Source organism: Schistocerca serialis, chromosome 4, assembly GCF_023864345.2.
Source record: "Schistocerca serialis cubense isolate TAMUIC-IGC-003099 chromosome 4, iqSchSeri2.2, whole genome shotgun sequence".
Classification (NCBI taxonomy): domain Eukaryota; kingdom Metazoa; phylum Arthropoda; class Insecta; order Orthoptera; family Acrididae; genus Schistocerca; species Schistocerca serialis.
Window position 1 is genome coordinate 625709767 of NC_064641.1, and position 23772 is coordinate 625733538.

The 23772-nt window shown below is 38.7% G+C and overlaps 1 protein-coding gene across 2 annotated transcripts in view; it reads right to left on the reverse strand.

Annotated features, from left to right (window-relative positions):
• LOC126475442 (N-alpha-acetyltransferase 60) overlaps positions 1–23772 on the reverse strand; it is a 123840-nt gene that overhangs the window by 89157 nt on the left and 10911 nt on the right. For both annotated transcript variants that reach the window (XM_050103305.1, XM_050103304.1), the window contains exon 3: positions 9864–10028. In XM_050103305.1, coding sequence (XP_049959262.1) covers positions 9864–10028 — 165 coding nt within the window. The remainder of the gene's footprint in view (positions 1–9863; positions 10029–23772) is intronic.

Genomic DNA, 23772 nt, shown 5'->3' on the forward strand with positions numbered 1-23772 from the left:
TCCGTAGAACACCAGTTTTCTTTCTCCTGATAACGACGTCCTCTTGAGTAGTCCCCGCCCGGAGATCCGAATGGGGGACTATTTTACCTCCAGAATATTTTACCCAAGTGGACGCCATCATCATTTAATCATACAGTAAAGCTGCATGTCCTCGGGAAAAAATACGGCTGTAGTTTCCCCTTGCTTTCAGCCGTTCGCAGTACCAGCACAGCAAGGCCGTTTTGGTTAATGTTACAAGGCCAGATCAGTCAATCATCCAGACTGTTGCCCCTGCAACTACTGAAAAGGCTGCTGCCCCTCTTCAGGAACCACATGTTTGTCTGGCCTCTCAACAGATACCCCTCCGTTGTGGTTGCACCTATGGTATGGCCATCTGTATCGCTGAGGCACGCAAGCCTCCCCACCAACGGCAAGGTCCATGGTTCATGGCAGTTGAATAAGAAAGAAAAACTGATTTGAAATTTCTAAATGCAAGCACAGTTTGCTTATACTGTCAGATTTTAATCTGTCAGAAAGTAGCTGTAAAAGCTGCTGCACGCTAATTTAGCTTGCAAAATCTCTGAAGTTGACAGTGAAGCCATATTGTAAGGGATGGCACTGAAAAACCAGCCCCAAGTACTGACTGCTCGCCAATTATGCGCTAATTGTTGCCCACCATCAACTGATACAACAGCAAATATATAAGTGTGTAATAATTAGGTAATAAATAAATAATGAATAAGCTAATGCAAAGGTCTGTATTTTCTGAACTGATCTTGTCTTTTACATTACATTGCATTACATTACATGAGGTGCTGGAAATAACCTCCATGCACGTCAATGCGCTTTTGTGTGCAGCCTAATACATTAATATACACTTTACCCAACTCTGCCGCATCAATTCTCAAAATTTCATTACGAATAATGTCCTTCAAGTCTTTTAACATTACTGAGTTATTTGCATACACTTTTCCCTAGAGACAGCCTCATAGATGAAAATCACAAGTTCTTAGGCCTCGTGAACATGGTGGCCACAATCCTTTGCTGACAGTCCTTTCTTCCGTGAATCCTTCATTAATTCATGAGATTGACTCATGTGGAGTGTGACACGTTGCCGCACTCTGTTGAAAGATATCATATGCACATTCATGGGAGGTCAACTGTGCATAAAATCCCTCAAAGATTCACATATACACAGCAGTATTTACTGCTGTTTCAAAGAATATTGGACCCACAATCCAACTTGCTGACACGGCACACCACAATACAAGTTTTTCACTGTGAAGTGGTTTCTGATTTATCACATAGGGGTTGTTTTCTGGTGTTCTGGGAGTTATGTCCTGTCAGACGGAACCATGCTTCATCACTCATGAAATACAGCAGCAGATTCAACATTTCATATCAATTATTTAACACAGCCACAAATAGTAGTTCACACGTTTTCCCTCATCTTTCTTCTTTAGTTATTGGACTCTTGTCATTCTGTGGGGCTTCATTCCAATGCGGCGTAAAACATGTTGACAAGGCCTAGGTGAAATGTTCACATGTTGACTTCTTTGGACGCCAGATCATTTGTGCTCAAATATTGACAATCACAGCAGGTATGAATGGGTGAGGTATGATTCTTTTCTGCTTTTGCAATTGGCCCTGTAGTACACTACTTTGTCACCGAATCCTGTATACTGTTCTTTGCTGGTTTGGAAAGGCCAGGAAACTTCTTTGCAAAAATGTTCTTCATTTCATTAAGTTAATCAGTAGACATGTATGTCTCTACTATGATTCTTTTTTGAAGAGGAAAAATCTTGCTGAGATATTTACTGTACACATCTTAACCAAGTCACAACAGCTTTTGTACTGAAAATACAAAATGTAACCACTACAGCTTTGAAACAACACATGACAATTGAACTGGTGGGTGATAATGAGCAGTCTAGCACTCGGGGCCATTTTTCATTTGCCACCCTGTAAAATCAAGTCGATACACACTGCTGACTGATGAGATTCTTTCCCTCTATCAGTGTCAAAATCTGAGCAAACAGAACTTTCTTGCATGTTGTCTTATTTTTGTGAGAGATATTGAAATTTATGTTAAAACAATCGTGTTGTTTGGCTAGTATAATTATGTCTACTGACTTAATTATAATATTCTTTGTTTTTAATTCTATGTATCAACTTTCAAATATGCATACTTGTTCAGAAAATTAAAATACATGGCAAGTAGAAGTGTTTGTCATAAAGCTCAATGACAATTAGCATTGTATTGTGTATAGCACTCAGTATTTACAAATGTAAGTAAATGTTTTCTTTGTGGAAAAAAAAATCTGTAGTTAAATAAATATCAAGCTACCAGTAGCAGATAAACAGCAACCTTTCAATACAGCTGAGGAGACAGCAGCTTTTTTCAAAGTGTAGCTTTCTTTCTAAGTTTCATAATTAAATTTAGCTGGTGTAGGCATGAATGGCATCAAGGAGTATATATGTCTTTGAAATTAATTTGATGACTAAGTATTTATTGTTGGATACATTCCAATCTCTGTCTTCCCCTACTAATTTTACCCTCTAGCACTGTGGATGTTATGTCTTGATGTCTTAACACATGTCTGATCACCTAGTCCCTTCTTTTTGTCAATGCTTTCCACACCTCCCTCTCCTCCCCAATTCTGTGGAACATCTCATCTTTTAACTTTTCAGTCCATATGATTTTCAAAATCCTTCTACACCACCACATCTTGAATGCTTCAATTCTCTTCTTTTCCAATTTAGCTAAAGCCCATGATTCAATTCCATACAATGCTGAGTGCCAGATGTACAGCCTCAGAAATTTCTTCCCCAAATTAAGGCTGATGTTTGATACTAGTAGACTTCTTTTGGCCAGGAATTCCTTCTTTGTCAGTACAAGCCTGATGTTTATATCCTCCTTGCTTCATCCGTCATATTATTTTGCTTATAAAGTAGAAAAATTCCTTCTCTTTGTCTACTTTGTTGTCTCCAATTTTGATGCTGAGTTTACTGCTAATCTCATATTTGCTGACACTCATTACTTTTGTCTTTATTTGTTTTATTCTCAATCTATAGTGTGTACTTACTGGATGTTCATTCAAGTTAACAAGTCTTGTAATTCTTCCTCACTTTCACTGAAGGTAGCAATGTTGTCAGTGAATCTTATCATTGATAAACTTTTACTCTGTATTTTAATACCATTCCTGACCCTTTCTTTTATTTCCATTGTTGCTTCTTCAACATATACAGTAGGGGCAAAGGATTACAGCCCTATCTTATACCCTTTCCAATTCTAGCACTTTGTTCTTAGTCCTTTTTTTGTCGTATTATATATTACCTGTCTTTCCCTATAGCTTGCACCTATTTTGATAATTTTACATCATGTAATACTTTTTCTAGGTTGACAAATATTATGAAGAAGATGGTTAATTTTTCTTAAGTTATTTTTCCATTATCAAGCCCAATGTCAGAGCTGCCTCTCTGGCAACTAAAGCCAAACTGATCATCATCTAACAGAACCACTATTTTCTTTTCCACTCTTCAGTACATTATTTTTGTCAGCAACTTGGATGGATGAGCTGTGAAGCTCACTGTGCTATAGTTCTTTCAATTATCTGGGCTTGCTATTTTCAGGATTGTGTGGGTAATATTTTTTCGAAAATATGATGGCACATCCCCTGATTCACAGATTTTACAAACCAACATGAACAGTCATTTGGTTCACACTTCCCCAGTGAGTTAGAAAAACTGAATGAATATTCTCTATTCCTTCCACCTTATTTGATTGCAAGTCTTCCAAAGCTATGTTAAACTCTGACTCTAATACTGTATCCCATACGTTTTGCATGTAAATTCCCTTTGTAGAAGTGTCAGTGTACTGTTTCAACTTATCTGCATTTAACAGTGGAAGTCCTGTAGTGCTCTTTATGTTGACACATTTGCTTTTAATTTGAATGAAAGTTGTTTTGACTTTTCTAAACACCAAATCAGTCCCTCTAATAAACATTTCTTATTTTTATGTCTTCACTTTTTTCCTGAAGTCATTCTGCCTTATCTTCAGTGCTTTTTCCTATTTAGTTCATTCCAAAGTGACATTTTTGTAATCCTGTCTTTTCCTGAATATATTTGTACTTTTTTCTCTCATTGAACAATTAAAGAGTTTGTTATGTTACCCAATATTTCTTCACTGTTACCTTACTTGTTCTTACATTTGACGGTGATCACCACTTTTTAAAGATGTCAGTTCCTTTTCAGCTAAACTGTCGATTGCGGTTCTCATTACCACAGTATCTACAGCCTTAAGAAAATTCAAATGCATGTCCTCACTCTTTAATATTTCAGTATCCCATTTCATTGATTCTTTTGGGTATTTCTTTTAAACTTCAGTCTGCTCTTTATTATTACTGAAATGTGATCTGAATGCATATCTGCTTCTGAGCATCCTTTACGATCCAATATCTAATTTCAGAACCTCTGTCTAACCATAATGTAATCCAAATAGAATCTTCCCATGTCTACAGGCCTTTTCCAACAATACCTCCTCCTCTTGTAATTTTTGAACAGTATATTTGTTATTACTTGATGAAATTTACTGCAGAACTCAATTAGTCTTTCTCCTCTCTCCTTACTATTCCCAAGACATATTCTCCGTAACTTTGTCTCCCATTTCTTCTGCTACTACAGTGTTCCAGTCACCCTTGATCATTAGATTTTCACCTCTCTTTACACAATGAATAACACATTCAGTGTCTCCATCTCTCTTCAGCTTCTCCTTGTGATGTCAGAATTTATATCTGAACTATTGTTGTTGGCATTGGTCCTCTGTAGATTACGGTGACAATAATCAAATCACTGAGCTGGCCACAGTACCTCATTCTCTGCCCTACCTTCATATTCATGAGAAACATTCTCACTACAACATTTCCACTGTTGTTTATATTATGCTATATTCATCTGACCAGAAATCTTTGCTACTGTGTATGCAGGGCTGCTGCTTGGTGATAAGGCCACTAGTCTTGCAAACATATACTGCTGGTAGATGCACCCTGGCCTGCTAGTAACATTACCTCAGAAGATTGTATGTAAACAGCAGACATCAACACAATTCGACAGTTTATTTGCAATCAAGCTGCACATCTCCATGGCATCAGGGAGAGCCAACCTCACCAATATGAAGCCTGCAGATCAAAGTAAACAGCACTGCAGTCACATGCACCACTTTCTTATGCGAAGACACATGCCTGCTAAATGCCACACAAGTATCCATCCGCTCTGCGGTCAGTCCACACACTGGGCTCAGCACTGGCCACATCTGCAGCCCATTGAATGGAGTCTTTTCACTATCACTGGGAGTACCTACCATTCAATACCTACTGGACTTCCATCAGCTGTTCTTGAGTGCAATGTGCCACTGGGATTCTGCCAGCTGCTCTTGTATGTCATGCTGTGCTGGACCTACATCTCAGCTGCTCTCAAGTTCAACACCTCACAGGACTTTTGCCTGAAACACCCACAAGCCCACAGCCTTGTTGGAATATATCGCTAACCATCCACAAGCAACCCAATCTGCTCACCACTGACTATGGCATTCGTGGACCTTGTTATTGTGAGCATCTTATAGGTGACATCTATGTTTGACTTTTCAGTTTGCATTAAAATAGTGTGATGCTATTTGCCAGAAATTGTGTACCAAGTTGTTTCTCAGTTAGAAAATAAACAGCTGTTATAGCTACCAGCGCACTACAACTGTTGCCAGTTACCCCTCAGCCACGGGCATTAAACTGTCGATGAGGCTGACATTCACTTGTGTGATAGTTTGTCATGATCAACAAACAGTTTCTGGAATTTTAGCAGCAATGTCTGGAACAGACGCACGTGCAACACCATCAACAGCAGGAAAAGGTATGGCAGCTACTCAAACAGAACTCCATGGGTAAGCGATCTGCTGGTTGGGAGCCTGTGTAACAACCTGCCACCACCGCAGTGGTGGCCACCTCTTATATGCTGGCATGGCCTCCTGTGCCACTTGCCTCAGTGCTGCCGTCCCTCTCATCGTTGGCCCAGCCAACCCTGGCCCTGTTGTGACCAGCCCTGTTGACGCCAGCCATTTCATCAGGCTGGTCGATGCCAGCCCTGTAAACACCAATGACAATCCTCCTCTCACTGACCCTCAGAACACTCTTTCTCACTGTCTTGGATGACACTGGCCTTGTTGTGGCCACCCCTGTTGACACCGATGCCAGCCTGGTTGCCCGGGTCGGTCCTGCGGCCTGTCTTGCCAACTCCTGGCACCACCTCTCTTCTCGAATCACCCATTTCTCAGGTTTCTGTGCCTCTTTCTCCTTTTGCCTCACCTTCTGTGTCTGTGGTATCTGCTGTTCACATTCTCTATTGGGGGGCCTCTCCCATTGGTTTGGTGGTGACAGTGCTGCTCCGTCCTTTGCCTGTGCTGATTGCTGGTCACTTCTCTCTGTCCTGAGCACCAGAAGTTCTCATATACTGTAATTTTGCCCTTGGTGTCAAATTTCCTTCCCTTTGATCGCAGAGCCTACACCCATGCCTTTGGTATCCCCACCGTTCTGCATTGTTTCCTTTCCAGATGTGGATGACGTTCGATCCAAGTGTGACACGTTTAGTTCTCTGCACCTCTCTCTGTTGGCCACTTCTCTGGGTTCTCCTGCAGCTGCTCATGAGACCACGTGTTCTTTGATAATGCTCACACGATATAGTCCAGATAGTCTTATTCCTGTACTGACACCACTGTGCCTCTGATTTTCACCCAGTCTTTCAACTGGCATTACACCTGGACACAGCATGTCTTCCTCTGATTCTTGTCCTGGACCTCCCCTTCCTGGGCACCTGTATCAGATGCCTCCCGTCGTGGGCAGCATGTGCGCCCACATTGGCACCTCTCAGCTGTGAGCTTTTGCTTCTGTTGCTTGTGGGGGTTCTCCTACGCCTCGGGTTGTGCGTTCTTCGAAATTCTATGGAAAGTATCTGCTGCATGTCGCATCCGGTTCGTCTTTCCTGTATGCCGACAATGCCTGCTTTCCCTTTTCTCAGAACTGCTTCCACACCTTTGTGGAGTCTCCCCCCTGCAGGTACCACATCCTCTCCCAGATGACACCACCATCTCTTTTGTAAATGACCTGTCTTACAAGTAACACTACCTCAGGAAATTGCATGTAAACAGCAAGCAGCAATGAAATTTGCAGGCTGTTAACAACCATGTTTCACGCTGCCTCTAAGGTATCAGATAACTCCAGCCTCACCGATATGTGGTGTGAAGATCAGAGTAAATGATGCTGCAGTCATGATCACCACTTTCCTAGGCGAAATTACATGCTTGCAAAACGCCATTCCAGTATCCATCCGCTGGTGGATATTTAGGCCATAGTTCAACAACTCTGTAGATCGTGCATGCTCCGGGCTGAACATCACTCACATCTGCAGCGTTAAACAAGTTATCTTCACCACTTTCATGAACACTTGCCATTTAATACTCAATGGCCTTCCATCAGCTGCCCTCGAGTGCAATGCATTGCTGGCAAAAATTTGGAAATTTGTGGTAAGGTTTTATGGGACCAAACTGCTGAGGTCATGGATCCCTAAGCCTGCAGCGCAGCTGCCCGCAAGCTCAAGGCTGTGTAGGACTTTCGTCTCAACCATTCTTGAGGCAATGGCTTCATGAGACCCTATTGCTAATTGTCCTTAAGCAACCAGCTTTCACTGAGCCTGTCATTGTGAGCACCTTTCAGGCAACATCAAGGTTTGACTTTTCAGTTGGTATTCAAGTAATGTGGACACTAGTCGCCACAAACTGTGTATTGAGTTATGTTTCTTAGTTAAAAAACAATCAGTTATTACTACTACTAATGCATTTCAATTGTCACCAGCTGCACTCCTTGACTATTGACACTAAACTTGTCTTCTTTCCATTAAACAGTTCACTGACCCCTACTATATCTAGATTAAGCCTTTGCTGTCCCCTTTTCAGATTTTCTAGCTTCCATTCCACAATTCTTGGATTCTACTGTTTGCCTTGAAAGTGGCAGGGTGTGCTCCCACCGAAATATCGGCGGTTGCTGTCAATATTACCTGGCTGAATTCCTGTATGTTGTTTGGAAAGTCATGTACTGTTACCCTTTTATAAGTTATTCAATCTTTTTCTCCCTTGCAAAGCCCAGGCCAGAGATCCGAATGAGGGACTAATCTGGAAAATTTTGCCAATTGAGTGATCATCACGACACATTTTCACTTACAGATTACAGGTTCTGTCGACACATCTTAAGTGCCTGTAATTCAGTGGTTTCCATTCCCTGAGTGATACAGTCATAGTTTATTGCTAATACAATATGCAGATTAAGTTTCTGTGGTTTCCTTATCTTTTGTTAATGCATGCTTTGACTCATTTAACATCCCTGAAGATTCTACTTCTTGATGGGATCTATAAAATATAATGAACGCATCAGTCAAATTAAGTTCTTAAGATTTCCTCTTTACTGCTGCTACTGCAGACACAATTTATATCCACATGATGGAATATTCTTTATTAATTTTGTCTGATTTGTTAAATGAATTTATGAAGATCAGCATTTTGTTGCTGTTTATGAAGCGAGGTACCTCGTTTCTAAAAATGCCATTTTGAATTTGGTGCTCCCACATTTCACAGCGACAATCACATACAACAAAAATCTTCTTCTTTCTTTTCTCATTTCCAGTTCTATGATGATGATTTTTGTTACAATCATACATTGTAATTTTCCAATACTTATTTGTTGATTTTAGAAGTTCATTCCATTTAGCTTCTAGCATTCCATCTGAGGAATGACAGCAATTGTATGTATTGTGTTGTATGTTTTTGTATGTTTTTGTTAATTGCTTCAGCTTTCTTGCAACATATACCAAACAATTTACTTGTAGCAATGATACATTTCCTTTGATATAACCAGATTATGACTTCACTGATGAGAGGACACAGAGTGATGCAAACACAGGTTGGATAGTAAGCTTATTTTCGAAAATGGGTAGTGATGTCTCCTGCTATCATTCATCATGTTCCATAGGTGGGTTCAAGGAGGAGAACCTTCAGGATGCGGGACAAATCAAAATGCACATTAACAAGATAGACACCACGTAAAAACTTAGTCTGTGCTCTGTTATAACAATAAATTGCCACTGTACTTCAAAATATGAATTGTGCTTGTGCTTGCTAAATGCATACTAGTAAATTAGAAGTAAAGCCACTGTTTCCTCAGTTATATCAAAGTGCTACCAGGAAAAAGATCATGTAGCTAAAGCTTACAAGAATATTCAATTCTTGAATCTAGATAATCTGATAATTTCTGTAAGGAATGGTTGATGAACTATGTTTTCAATTTTCCTTTGAACTGGTGTGGATTACCCCTTTTCCTACTTTGTGTTAGCAGACATTATTTCAGACACATCAGCTGAGCTACATAGCAATACTAATAGCAATACTTTCAGACCTTTCACACAGAGATTACTGCATTATTTCAAGGCACTTCTGGCTAATTAATTACTTTTTCACACATCACAAGCATCCTGAAAATTAACACCTCAATGATGTTGAGGTCACTGACTCATTTTGACAAGAACACGGCTGGCCTTGATCTGGCTATGGAAACATTCGAGCATTTGGTGTTTTCAGAAAACTTTAATCGCGATTTCTTCCGAGTACAAGAGTCGTTTCTTAACCAGTGAAAAGCTTGGTCCTGTCGGCAAACAGCAGCAAGTCTAGAATGTCTGCTTCCAGCCTTCATACTCTGTTAAAGTTGCACAGCTTCACTCTGTTAAGCTCAGGAGTAAAGTGACTTACCTTAGGAGTATGCACCTCAACATCATAATACACGACATCTGCTTACCTCTCGGTTCAATTTGAAATAAGATTTTATTTCAGCCACAATGAGGCCAATGATAATTCCATCATAAACTGCTGCTAGTGAATAAAACCTTGGATTTGAAGTGATATCCTCATACCATGAATAGGGATAATCAATTGGAAACCAATCCTGGCACAGAGTTCGCACCTGCATGACAAAAATCATTTAGAAAACATCCATTCTCATATATGGACAACCCTCCACACAGCATTAAATGCTTAAATACCAAGGCAAACACATGACAGTTATTAAAAAAGGTTAGGAATAATTAAAAAAACAGTATATCTCTAAACAAATGCACTGCATTACATTTAACTAGAGTAAATGGAAAATTAAAGGTTAACATTCCATCAATGAAAGGGCCATTAGTGATGAAACTTAAGTAAAATAAATAACACATCCACTTAATAAGGAGTTTAAATATACATCCTGATTACAAACATTATTTACTAGCTGCAGCCATCAAAGAATTGTAGTACACACTTAAAAAATACAGCTACTCTTCATGAATGACAAGATTAAGGGCTATTAGCACAAGCTTGCACCCCAGTGCTATAAAATGTACTCAACTTGCAAAAAGTACAGTTTGTATGTCCTGTACACATGAGGTTCCTGCAGAATAACATGTTATATTAGACAGTAACTAGAAGTTGCCATTAATTTTCTATGTTACTGATTTTCGAATAATTTAGTAGTTCACTTCATACCCTCATTTTCAGTATTAACACTATGACACCCAATGTGACAAATTTACTTTACAAATAATTATAAAGGATGTTTTAACAGACTAAAGCAAATATAAATCTTCAAAAGCTAGTACGACATAAATATAGATATACCTTTTTACAGGATATGCAAACATAATTTTAATCAGTAATTATGAATTCATTTATGGATTCCTGTTGTGTGAATATAATTTCATAAAAGAGTAATACTGATTTCTAAGTACAATAGACATGTCTGTGACAATCTATTACTCAATAAATAAAACAATATTGGAATCTGCTGTTAATGCAAATGTAAATATTGAAATATTGATAGAACAGATGTACTGAACTAATATATATATATATATATATATATATATATATATATATATATAGAGAGAGAGAGAGAGAGAGAGAGAGAGAGAGAGAGAGAGAGAGAGTTTTCCCTGCTAAGTCAAACTCCTTGATCCATTTGAATCAAATTTACGTTCACTAGCTCAGTTTGTTTTTGCTTTCATTCAATATACAGTTGGTGGATAACTGGTTATATGTGAGTATTGAATTTTTGTTCTAGAAGGTCCCTTTTTTAGCCTTCGTTGTTGATAACTGTACATCCACATTCACTGTTAAGATCTATGACTGTCTGTTCATTCTTGCAAAGCAAAGGTTGTTGAACTGCTTAGGGTTGTCAACGTTCCTTATTTAGTACTAAAATTTATCCTCGTTTGCACTATATGGACTGCCGACCAATAACACAGCAGTAGGTAGAAACTATGATTAAATATGTAGCTGATTTGGAGGTAAACAGGTTGCAAAACTTAGTACACGTAGCTGCCACCTATGGCAGCAGCACTCATTCTAACCCAAGCAGGCATTGAGCCAAGCTGAGCTTGGATGACAGATATTGGCGCATCATTCCACGCTGCTTCAACTCTAAGCCAGAGATCTGGAGAATGTCCTGACTAGCGCAATAAGTGAACATCCTCTGTACTGAAATAGGTCAGGACAGCACAGGCAACATATGCACTTGCATTATCCTGTTGAAAGATGATATCACCTGAAGATAGAGTACAGCCACCACCCTTAGGACACCAGAAATGGCTGCTGTCCAAATTGCTGGCTATGTGAAACAGAGGTGATCATGTTGTGTACACAATAGCAACTCAAATTATCATGCCAGGTGCTGGGACTGTATGATGACAACGAATGCAATTTGTCGCCGTTCATACTCCTTGGAGCTCCTCACATGGACACATACATCCATCTTGATGGTTATGCAGAAGCACAGCTTATTTTAAAAGATAATGTGATGCCATTCTTGTGTCCACTATTATCGTTGTGCACACCACTGTCAGTACATCTTTCTCTGCTGCCACATCATGGGAAGCTGCAACAACAGTTATCATGCTGACAGTCCATGGTGCTCCAGATGTTATGGCACTTTCTGTTTGCAACAAGTGAGTCTCTAAATAAGTTATGTGGCTGTATGATCCTGCATGGCCAAGTGGACAATATGTATGTCTTCTCAAGAGCTATACTTGTGGGGCCATTGAGATCTCCCACAGCAATCAGCATGGGCCTCCTGTGCCCATTGATTCCATATTTGTGTGACTGTCATGTAATCCAACTATCCAAGCAGAAATTTGGTGGAATGGCAAACTGCAGTCTCCATGGGCAATGATACAGCCATTATTGGATTCTGACATGTGCTCATCGACATATCTCCTTCTCACAGAAGGCATAACATGATGTTCTCACAAACAACTGAAATTCAAATGCAATTTCTAAATGAAATACTTGTAATCTTGCCTTATATGCAATAGCCCTAACCACTTCATACACTTATGCTGAAATGATAATCATTTGCATATCGAAGCAGATGGTACAGTGTTGCAATTTTAATAGTCAGCTGTGTATTAAAAAGAAAATTTACAATTAACTAACTAACTAACAATTAACAACTATTGACACCCCTCTGCCCAACCACGGATTTCTCTAATTTTATCATCATAATTATTACATTATTTGAAAGTTGGAGTAAGTTTCTTAACTTGTTTTGGAATGTTCACTCTCGGCATTTTGTTGCTAAGCCTCCCTGGGAAAGCTCAATGATTTTCTTGTAATATATTCGACTGCAGTTTGTTGAGCATTCCTGTGACGGCTAGTTCTTCCTTCCTCCACCTCCCCCACCCCCACCCAACCACATGCACATCCACTCACACACACACACACACACACACACACGCACGCACACACACACACACACACATACACACAAACATTAAAATCAATTTATTCATCATTCTAAAGTTTTTGACTTACAAAAATGGACAATGGTTGAGCTAAAATAGTATGGAATGGTCAAATTACAATTTTGTAAGCAACCTCAGTGTGTGAAAATTACACTTCTTTAGACGTATTCCAACGAATCTGTGTATGGCTTCTGAATTTCCCATGGATACAAAGATGTGATCGACAGAAACTCCTAGACACTTGTGACTGATTCCAGATACTAATCACTGATGTTAGAGTAAATCTATACAACATATTTTTGTTTATTTGTGCCCACTACGTTTATTTACATTGACGATTAACTGCCCATGTGTGCAGTAAGCATTGACCACCTGGAAGTCTCTATTTTTCATAATTTGCTAACAACGTTATCTCCCTGTACACAATAGTGTTACCTGTATACAACATCATGAAGCTATGTACGTAATCTGCTAGATAATATATATACTGTACACACAACTGGTCCAATAATTGTAGGTGTTAAAAACAACAAAAGTGAATGACTATCACAGCATGAGGAAATAGATATATCAAAACAGTCATTTGACAATAATTGTTCTAGTGCATAGTATGAAGAATATTTTTAGAATTTAGATTATTAAAAGTGTAACTGAAGGTACTGGCTGATAATATGCTACACAAATTGTCCTCTGCAAAATTCTGTTGAACAAATAATTTACTATCCCAAACAATTAATAAAAACACTAAAGCCAACAACACACTGCATAGTTAAGATGTGAGCACTGCATATGCACTCAAATGAGAAGTTGAAAAGGGTGACAAAATGGCAAAATACTTTGGTGGCAGAATGTATCTCTCTCTCTCTCTCTCTCTCTCTCTCTCTCTCTCTCTCTCTCTCTCTGTGTGTGTGTGTGTGTGTGTGTGTGTGTGTGTGTGTGTGTGTGTGTGGGTGTGTGTGTTTGGTGGGCAAAATTTCAGACAGAATGGACCTCATTTCAGAGCATGATTTTAGGAAAACATGGCCCTGTCAAAGTAGCTGATTAACACATTCCAGACCAGGATAATACTGAGTCACCAATGGTGTGCACTTAGAATAGCTTTCCGTCACACTCCCAGTCGTCACAATATTCTTGTCAGACCCTATGTTCCTTCTGCACCCATCTCCCTAGCCTACGGCTTCTAACCCTGTGGCCATCCCCACTGCAAGACTTGCCCTGCGCACCTTCCTACCACCACCTATAATAGCCCTGTAACTGGCAAAACATATACTATTAAAGAGAGAGCCACCTACGAAACAACACATCATATACCAGTTAGTATGTAAACACTGTTCAGCCTTCTACATCGGCATGACTACCACCAAATTATCAATTAGGATGAATGGGCATAGGCAGAGGGTAAATGGAAATGAGTGTATGACATCAATAGCTGGGAGTTCCCAGACTGGAAGTTCGGCCGTGAAGTGCAAGTCTTATTGAGTGTGACACCACAGTGGGCGACTTGGCACGCCGACAATGGGGATGAAATGATAATGAGGACGGCACAACACCCTATCCCTGAGGGAGACAATCTCCACCCCAGCCAGGAATCAAACCTGAGCCCCCGTGCGTGGCATTCCAACAAGCAGACCGTTCAGCTAATGGGGCGGACAGGCAGAGGGTATATGCTGGAAGCTCACAATATCCTGTTGCAGAGGATGCTCTACAACATGATATTCGTGACCTTGGTGCCTGTTTCACAACACACGCCATCTGGATTCTTCCCCCAGACACTAGTTACTCAGAACTCAGCAGGTAGGAACTAGCACTACAACATGTCCTTGGTTCTTGCTGCCCATCTGGTCTTAATTTACATTAATTTCTTCCATCTCAGCTTTTCTTCACTGTAACTACTCTTTATTTCACTCCATTTTAGTATTCCGCATTTTTCATTGACTTTCCTGTCTATTTTTCACCACCCCCTCCCACTTCTGTTACATACAATGCACTTAGCTTACTCACTCTTACTAACTCAGACATGATGTTTTAGTAGTAATCTCTGTCTTGCATATTACTCTGTCTTCTGCCTTTAAGCTCTCAGGTTTTCAAATCTTGTTCGATGCAGTCCCCAACAATCAGTCTTTCCTTCTCATCCTGTATGGTAAGTGTCCCCTGACCTGCGGTTCTGGGCGATTTTCTCAAAATCTACCCCTTTTCCTAGACCTCTCCAGTCTTTTTCCTTCTCCCTTCCCCTTCAACCCTTCTGCCTGAAGAATCAGATTTTCAATCACAACAGTTTTTTATGTGGGTGTTCTACCACCACTTGGTGAGTAGATTTTTTTACGTATCCAATTAAATAATTTCACCTTAATTTTTAAGAATTTTTTAAAAAAATAACATTTTTACCTTTTTATTATTGGATTGCAAAGCCACAGTAAAAAATAAAATAAAAAGAAATCTTAGTTTGTAAAACAAATCTGACCTTTAAAATCCCTGAAAACCATCATCTGAACTTTCTTCTTCTTATCTTCATCATCATCATCATCATCATCATCATCATCATCATCGTTGTCCTCTTCATATATAAGATGGTCTTCATGGCCACTGTGAGCATTATTTATGCCACACTTCTTGATAGGTTTAACAATCTCTCACTGTAGACATGACTATTTTATCCACTGACACACATATTTGATTGCAGATCATTTTAAATCTCCCTTAGGCTTGAATTCATCTCAGGTTTCATCCATCAGCCATTTGTTCTATTCCTTTTTCAAATACATATTAAATGGTTTATTTATTGAGGCATCAAGAGGTTGCAATTGAGCAGTCAGTCCTCCCGGAATATCAGCAAGCTCTGTATTTCCCTGTCTCAACTTCTCTTTTACAGAATTTTTCAGATGACTGTTAAACCATCTAGTAGAAGGAGAAAACTCTTCTTCAATAAAGCACTTTTCCTTCTCTCCCACATTCTGTTAATCCCAGTTTCAAACCAGCCTCATACACCCAAACCTTGTCATGTACGTGAACACCAATATCTGGCAGTATTTCAGAAGATTTTGGCATTGTTTTGTGCTTGAAAATAATCACTGTATTAAGTTTAGTACCATCAGCAAAACATGGAAAGGACAACAGTGTAGTGCATTTTTTCATATCCACTTGTTTTTATATTTACGGTTTCAGCACCTTTCATGTCAACAGTTCTGTTACTTGGCACATCAAATATCAGATTAGTTTTGTCCATATTCGGTATTTAACTTAGTTGCAGACTTAAAAAAACACAAAATTGAGGGAACTTCAGAATCAAGGGAAATGTTAAAACCCCCAAAATATGATCAAAACCACATGAAATTTTGAATATATGATTAAAAATCACAATCCTATCCAATACTTTTTATAAAATTTGTCTAAGTGAAGGAAATTAAATCTAATATACAATGTTTATACAATAATTTGTGGTCATGAATTTCATCAGTTCTTAAAAAAATCACAAATGTAAAACAGCAAGTAAAAACTCATCAAAAAGTTGAAATTGGTATCCACATAAAAGGTAATTAAGCTGTTTTCCAACATGCTACGACCACAAATTGTACATTCAAAACATGTATTTTTGAGAGATCATCCATTAAGCTAACCCAGGAAAAAGCAAAACTTGATGAACATATTGAATTAAATCAAAAACCTTCAGCAGCTAAGTGGTTAAACCATAAGCAGAAATGTGGACATCTGCCTAATGACATACATCGTCACCATTGCTGTTATTGTGTAATACTTTTCTTACGCGCCGCACTTCATACGCTCACCACTGTTAAAGTGGTATTTGAGGCTTTATGAGAGAAACAGAAACATAAAAAAAAAATGAGTTTACTTCCCCAATTGATGTCAGAAGCTTACCAGAAGTCATCTCAGCGAATTTCTGTACACTGTGTAAAATCTAAATTTGAAAGAAAGCTTAGGTGCTACAGTTTTGCTTCATGCCCTGTATCACTGCTGCCATTCTTTACGATCTATGGTGTGTGTGGTGCAAAGTATATACATGATAGTGTACATAGTTGTTGCCACTGTATCAGGTCAGATTTGAACATGAAAGTCTTTAAAATGTGCTATCGCAAAACCCTTGTTCTGTTTCTGTGTGAAATCTCTGTCATAGCACATCATCTGCCCAAAAAGTATATTTTCAGGACTTCACAAAATGCTTTCACCCCTACCAGCACTCCCATCAGGGAGGGGCCACTCCCATTCTCCACACATCCAGCAGGCAATCTCATTTTACATATGTTAGAGTGGTGTGGTGGCTGCACAGGCTACTGGGTGACTTAACAAGTTGCCAGCCTATAAGAGTTCACTAGCAAGAAATGGGTGACATTTCCTCGATTATGACCATGCATGTTCTTTGAAACTTGGTGCTTAAATTTAAAAAGTTGACGATTGATACTGATGCTGAATACAGTACATCAAAAATACATGCAAAAAGATGAGACTGACGTATAACGGGCATAAGAAAAGGTGATAGCTGGGCCCCTTCATCCCATATTGGCTTGGTCCAGACCACTTTGCATTGACTGTCTTGTTTTTCCACTACTGCTGCAACGTAGCAGTAGTTGTATCATAACTGTATGGTGAAGCTAAATGTTGCAAGTTGAGTTGGCAACACCAATTGTGGATTATGTTAGCATTTCCTCTCTCACATTTCCCTTCTCCGCAACAGCCTAAAATATTCCCATAACTCTGCCACCACCTGTGGTGCGAACCATCTGTCTTTTGTGCCACATCAAACATCAACAGAAAGAAAATGGGACGAAGTCAAGCGGGACATCGAGTAAGAATTTACAACTGAGTTAAACCTTACCAGGAAGAAATGTGAAATTGGGGAATTTTGAGCATTGATCTTATGGGTTTTTCACAGGGGCTACCAATTTACGGTGTAGAATCACGAAAAACGTAAAACCGGAGACTGTAAAATTGAAGTTCCACTGTATGGTTGAATTATATTATGAAACTTTGGTGTAGATTAAAAGTTTTACAAAGCCAGTTATTTAAATTGCTAGCATGTAGCCACATTTTCAAAAATGAAATGTATCTTATTTCTACACATAATGACATATTCCACATCACAGCGAGTAGCTACAAGTGTGATCCACAGAACATGGATTATACTATACAAAACTAAGTAAACTGAATCCAAAAGATATAAAGTGCAGCAGCCAAGTCAGAATATTGTGGCTTCATACATTCTTAAAGAGATGTTGTTACTTAACTATCTGCAATAAAGATAATAGCAGCTAAAAACTGTCTAATACAACCCCTACCAGTGACGGGCAAAGGGATAACCTATCAAACAACCTTCAAGCTGTGATGCTAATTTAAACTGATCAGTTAGATTGATAATAACAATAGCCGCAGCCACCATTTTAAAAGCTTTACCTTATGTCCGATTTTGAGAGTTGCACATGTCGTTTCTTGATGTACCTTAGTAAATGTCTAATTAATGGTTAAGTATTAATCTACCAGATCACAGCATGTTGTCAACTGAAAGACAACCCTGTGTCATAAGACTAAGCAAAGTGACACTACACAAATAGGCATGAGAAAATGATGGATATTGAAAACAATTACATTAATGTAAAAATGTAGCCTCAAGTACAATCTTACCCCAACAAATCCTAAATGATTTCTTATCCTGCAAGTAGACACACTAGTCCAAATCAAGAGCCACTATGTCACACTTAGCACAGGTCCCAAATAGTCCCCCCATTTATGAACAATTACTGAAGGTAAGTTCTACTCACAGGCAACAAGCAGGAATGTCATGATTATTTTTACTTATTAACAGTTTTATTTAGCCTGATCAGATCAGAGTCTTTCAAAAACTATTACAAAACACATTCAACTTTTATGTACACTTGTGGCTCAGTTATGTACCTCTGAGATATTCTTACGAGGCTTATTATAATGACCACCACACGTAACATCAATAATAATAATAATAATAATAATAACATAAGCAGACATTAATAACAACAATAATATTAATTACTTTAGCACTTTTGAAGCCGTGTTTAATATATCTGGACAAAGGGATAGGGACAGAGAAGAAACCTGAAAAGACAGAATACTGACAGTAACAGCAGCTCTTAAGAAAGAGCAGACTGTTTCAATAAAGAACACTCTAAGACAAGGGGATAGACTGGTGAGGGAGGAGGTTATCTAGAATGAGCTGCAGATAAGTATTTACATACATACCACATAAGCCATCAAACAGTGCATGGTGGAGGTTACTCTGTACCACTGCTAGTCATTCCCTGTCTTGTTCCACTTGCAAATGGAGTGAGGGAGAAACAACTTTCTATATAATTATGTATGAGCACTATTTTTTCTTATCTTTACTTGCAATCTTTATGAAAAATATAAGTTGGCAGTAGTGGAATCATTCTGTAATCAGCTGCAAATGCCAGTTCTTTAAACTTTCTGAATAGTAACTGCTAAAAGGATGTCTTTTTCCCTTCAGGGATTCCAATTTGAGTTCACAAAGTATCTCCGTAAACTTCGCATGTTGATCACACCCACCAGTAATAAATCTAGTGGCACACCTCTGAACTGCTTCGATGTCTTCCTTTAATCCTATGCAGTGAGGAACCCAACTACTTGAGCAGTATTCAAGAATGAGTTACACTAATGTTCTATACGCAGTCTCCTTTACAGATAAGCAACACTTTCCATAAAATCCTCCCAATAAATCGAAGCTGACCATTTGCCTTCCCTACTATTGACCTTACATGTCTCATTCCATTTCAAATCACTTTGCAATGTTACGTCCAGATATTTAATTAACACATTTCAAATGGCATACCACTAATACTGTATTTGAACAGTATGGGAGTTTTCTTCCTATTCATCAGCATTAACTTACATTTTGTGTGTGTAAGAGATAACTGTTGTGATAGAAGGTGGAACATTACATGTCAAAGTTGGAAAGGAACGTAATTTCTTTGAGCAACATAGATTGAAACTTGGGTTCCCTTAGCAAAAAATGATTTTGGAAGACAGCTGTGTTATGTAGTGGTATAGAGAAAACTTTTGTTTGTGGAAAATCAGTAATTTTGCTATGATGTTTAGATAGCAATGTTAAGGGCTGAAGGTACAAAAAAGGGAGAGCCAAGAGTGAATAGAGGGCTGAGCAAACAGAAGATATCTACACTTAACTGCACACAACGAAACTTTGTCTCAAAACCTGGCAGGAAATCCAAAGAGATTCTGATTGTGTGCGAAGTATGTTAGCTGCAAGAAACAAGCAATGCCTTCTCTGCGCGATATCAATGGAGATACTGTCAAAGACAGTGCTGCCAAAGCAGAGTTACTAAACACAGCCTTCTAAAATGCCTTCACAAAAGAAGACAAAGTAAATATTCCAGAATTTGAATCAAGAACAGTTGCCAACATGAGTAACATAGAAGTAGATATCCTCGGAGTAGTGAAGCAACTTAAATCACTTAATAAAAGCAAGTCTTCTGATCCAGGCTGTGTATCAATTAGGTTCCTTTCGGAGTATGTTGATGAATTAGCTCCATACTTCACAATCATATACAATCGTTCACTCGACGAAAGACCCGTACCCAAAGACTGGAAAGTTGCACAGGTCACACCAATATTCAAGAAAGGTAGTAGGAGCAATCCACTAAATTACAGGCCCATATCGTTAACGTTGATATGCAGCAGGATTTTAGAACATATATTGTGTTCGAACATTATGAATTACCTCGAAGAAAACAGTCTATTGACACACAGTCAACATGGGTTTAGAAAACATTGTTCCTGTGAAACACAACTAGCTATTTATTCACATGAAGTGTTGAGCGCTATTGACAAAGGATCTCAGATCGATTCTGTATTTCTGGATTTCCGGAAGGCTTTTGACACTGTACCACACAAGTGGCTCATAGTGAAATTGTGTGCTTATTGAATATCGTCTCAGTCATGTGACTTGATTTGTAATTTCCCATCAGAGAGGTCGCAGTTTGTAGTAATTGATGGAAAGTCATTGAGTAAAACAGAAGTGATCTCTGGCATTCCACAAGGTAGTGTTACAGGCCCTTTGCTGTTCCTTATCTATATAAATGATCTGGGAGACAATCTGAGCAGCTGTCTTTGGTTGTTTGCAGATGACACTGTTGTTCATCGACTAATAAAGTCATCAGAAGATCAAAACAAACTGCAAAATGATTCAGAAGAAATATCGGAATGGTCTGAAAAATGGCAGTTGACACTAAATAAAGAAAAGTGTGATGTCATCCACATGAGTGCTAAAAGGAACTCGTTAAACTTTGGTTACATGATAAATCAATCTAATCTAAAAGCCGTAAATTCAACTAAATACCTAGGTATTACAATTACAAACAACTTAAATTGGAAGGAACACACAGAAAATGTTGTGGGGAAGGCTAACCAAAGACTGCGTTTTATTGGCAGGACACTTAGAAAATGTAACAGACCTACTAAGGAGACTGACTACACTACGCTTGTCCATCCGCTTTTAAAATACTGCTGCACGGTGCGGGATCCTTACTGGATAGGACTGACGAAGTACATCGAAAAAGTTCTAAGAAAGGCAGCATGTTTTGTATTATTGCGAAATATGCAAGAGATTGTCACAGAATGAGACAAGATTTGGGATGGAAATCATTAAAAGAAAGGCGTTCTTCTCATGAAATTCCAATCACCAACTTTCTCCTCCGAATGCAAAAATACTTTGTTGACACCAACCTACATATGAAGGAACGATCACCACGATAAAATAAGGGAAATCAGAGCTCGTATGGAAAGATATAGGTGTTCATTCTTTTCACGCGCTATACAAGATTGGAATAATAGAGAATTGTGAAGGTAGTTCTATGAACCCTCTGCCAGGCACTTAGATGTGATTTGCAGAGTATTGATGGAGATGGAGATGAAGACACACAGCCACGATAACAGTTCAAAGGCAATAGTAATACAGTCAAAAATATGAATATTTGAAATGTATCATACACAAATGTCTTGTCTGGTGCGAGCTCTCATAGGGAAGCTCTTGAAGAATAGTATTACTATACTCAAGAACTGGGGGCGCAAGTGATTCTACAGGTTTCTTTTTAAGCTCAGGAGGAAATACCTTTTTACATTTATGGAGTGCATGAAGAGATTTGGACACCTTTTACAAACAGCAGTTGGTGGTTCTGTCTAGTATAAGTGATGGTCCAAAATTATCCCCAGTTCTTTTCACAGAGCAAAAAATTGTTTCTGCTCTGTTTACTATTAAGGATGAAATGATTCTCTGAACAGAGGTGTATTAGGTCTTTTGTAAGCTACTAAAACTGCTTGCATTTTTGATGGATTAAGTTTCAAACCTGTATTCTGTGCCCATTGTGATAAGGCAGGTATATCAGTTTGACATGCTTGATGGTTGCGCACAAATATGTTGGTCTTGCACACACGTATAACTGAGGTCATCAGTGATACTTGTCATGAGAGAGAGGGAGAGATCAGTGACATAGTCTTAAGATATAAAGATATAATGAGAAAAGTAATGGACCTAGTACTGATCTTTATGGGGTCCTTTATGCTACTTCTCTCCACTGTAACTGTTTTTCTCTGATCAGTAGACACTATTGGCAGAATGTAAAGTGTGGGTGGAATCAATGTACATTACTTATAGAAAAATTCTGGCTTGTGTGTTTTGCAAGTGAACAATGTTGGAAGCTTTGCTAAAGTCCAAAAAGCAAATAACGCTGTCTTCTTGAGTGTCCGTAGCTAGCTTCAGTTCGACCGGAACTTTTGTAAGAGCAGTTGTCATGCTGCAGTTTTTTTCATATACCTAATTGGTATTTGTCTAGAAAGTTATCCCAGATTAAGTGATTAGTAAATTGTCCATGATCTACATGTTCTTAAGTCTTAGACATTGCTGGGCCTGTAGCTGGAGGGTTTTTTGGCAGATTCCTTCTTGGGGAATGGTCTTGTCAGTCCCTGTTTCCAGGTCCTTGAGAAATAAGGCAAGAAATGATACAGATGTCCCTCCATGAAGAGTTTGTGAGTGATGAATTTTCTCAATTTTGTCTTGTGGTCTGATCATGAAATGGAAGGCCCCATGTGTATATCAATAAGCTGTGGCCAAGAATGGAATTCCAGCAGCAAATGACAATAATAAAGTTTACTGATTTGATTTTACCTGAAACTGAATGGATGCACAAAGGATAGACACCTATGTATTTTGAAATATCTGTTTTCCATTAACATTATATGATCTATAAAATGCTGGAGAGACTTTATATAAAGCAAACAGTCTTAATGTACTTGAGCATTAAACATTATTTGATGCAATGATCCAAGGAATAAGATTTCTTGCAGACAGATTGCAAGTGGTGTCCTCCCACTTCCACAAGAAAGTTTGAAGTAAGGCTAATTTTATAAGTTTATGTGATGAGCCTAATTCCCGTCTGTGTTGAAAAGTACACATGCCATGCATGATATATCCAACATGGATCATGCAAATGCATTATAAAACTGGAACATGTATGTCCTATCATAACCTGGAGCTACATCTCCTTTACACGTCGAAGTCATGACAAGTGTCACCACATATGAGGCCCAGAAATCTCACCAAATGGGTGAAATAGATAATAGTAATTGCAACTGCAGAACATTAAAATGTGATAAGTGTGGTTACAATTGACACAAAATGTTTCCACAATTGAAAAACTGAAAAACCTGTCACTTCAACCTACAACTCAAGGCCCTGAAGTATTGACTGAAATAAAAATCATCTACAAATAATAAATTCTTGCTGAATTTCTCATTGTATGAAGACATTCATCATTCAGCAGGCAGACTGCCTCCCCCCCCCCCCCCCAAAAAAAAAAAAAAAAAAAAAAAAAGATTAACTGAGTTGTTTGGTAGAGGTGCATCGGCACTTAGCAGTGTAAT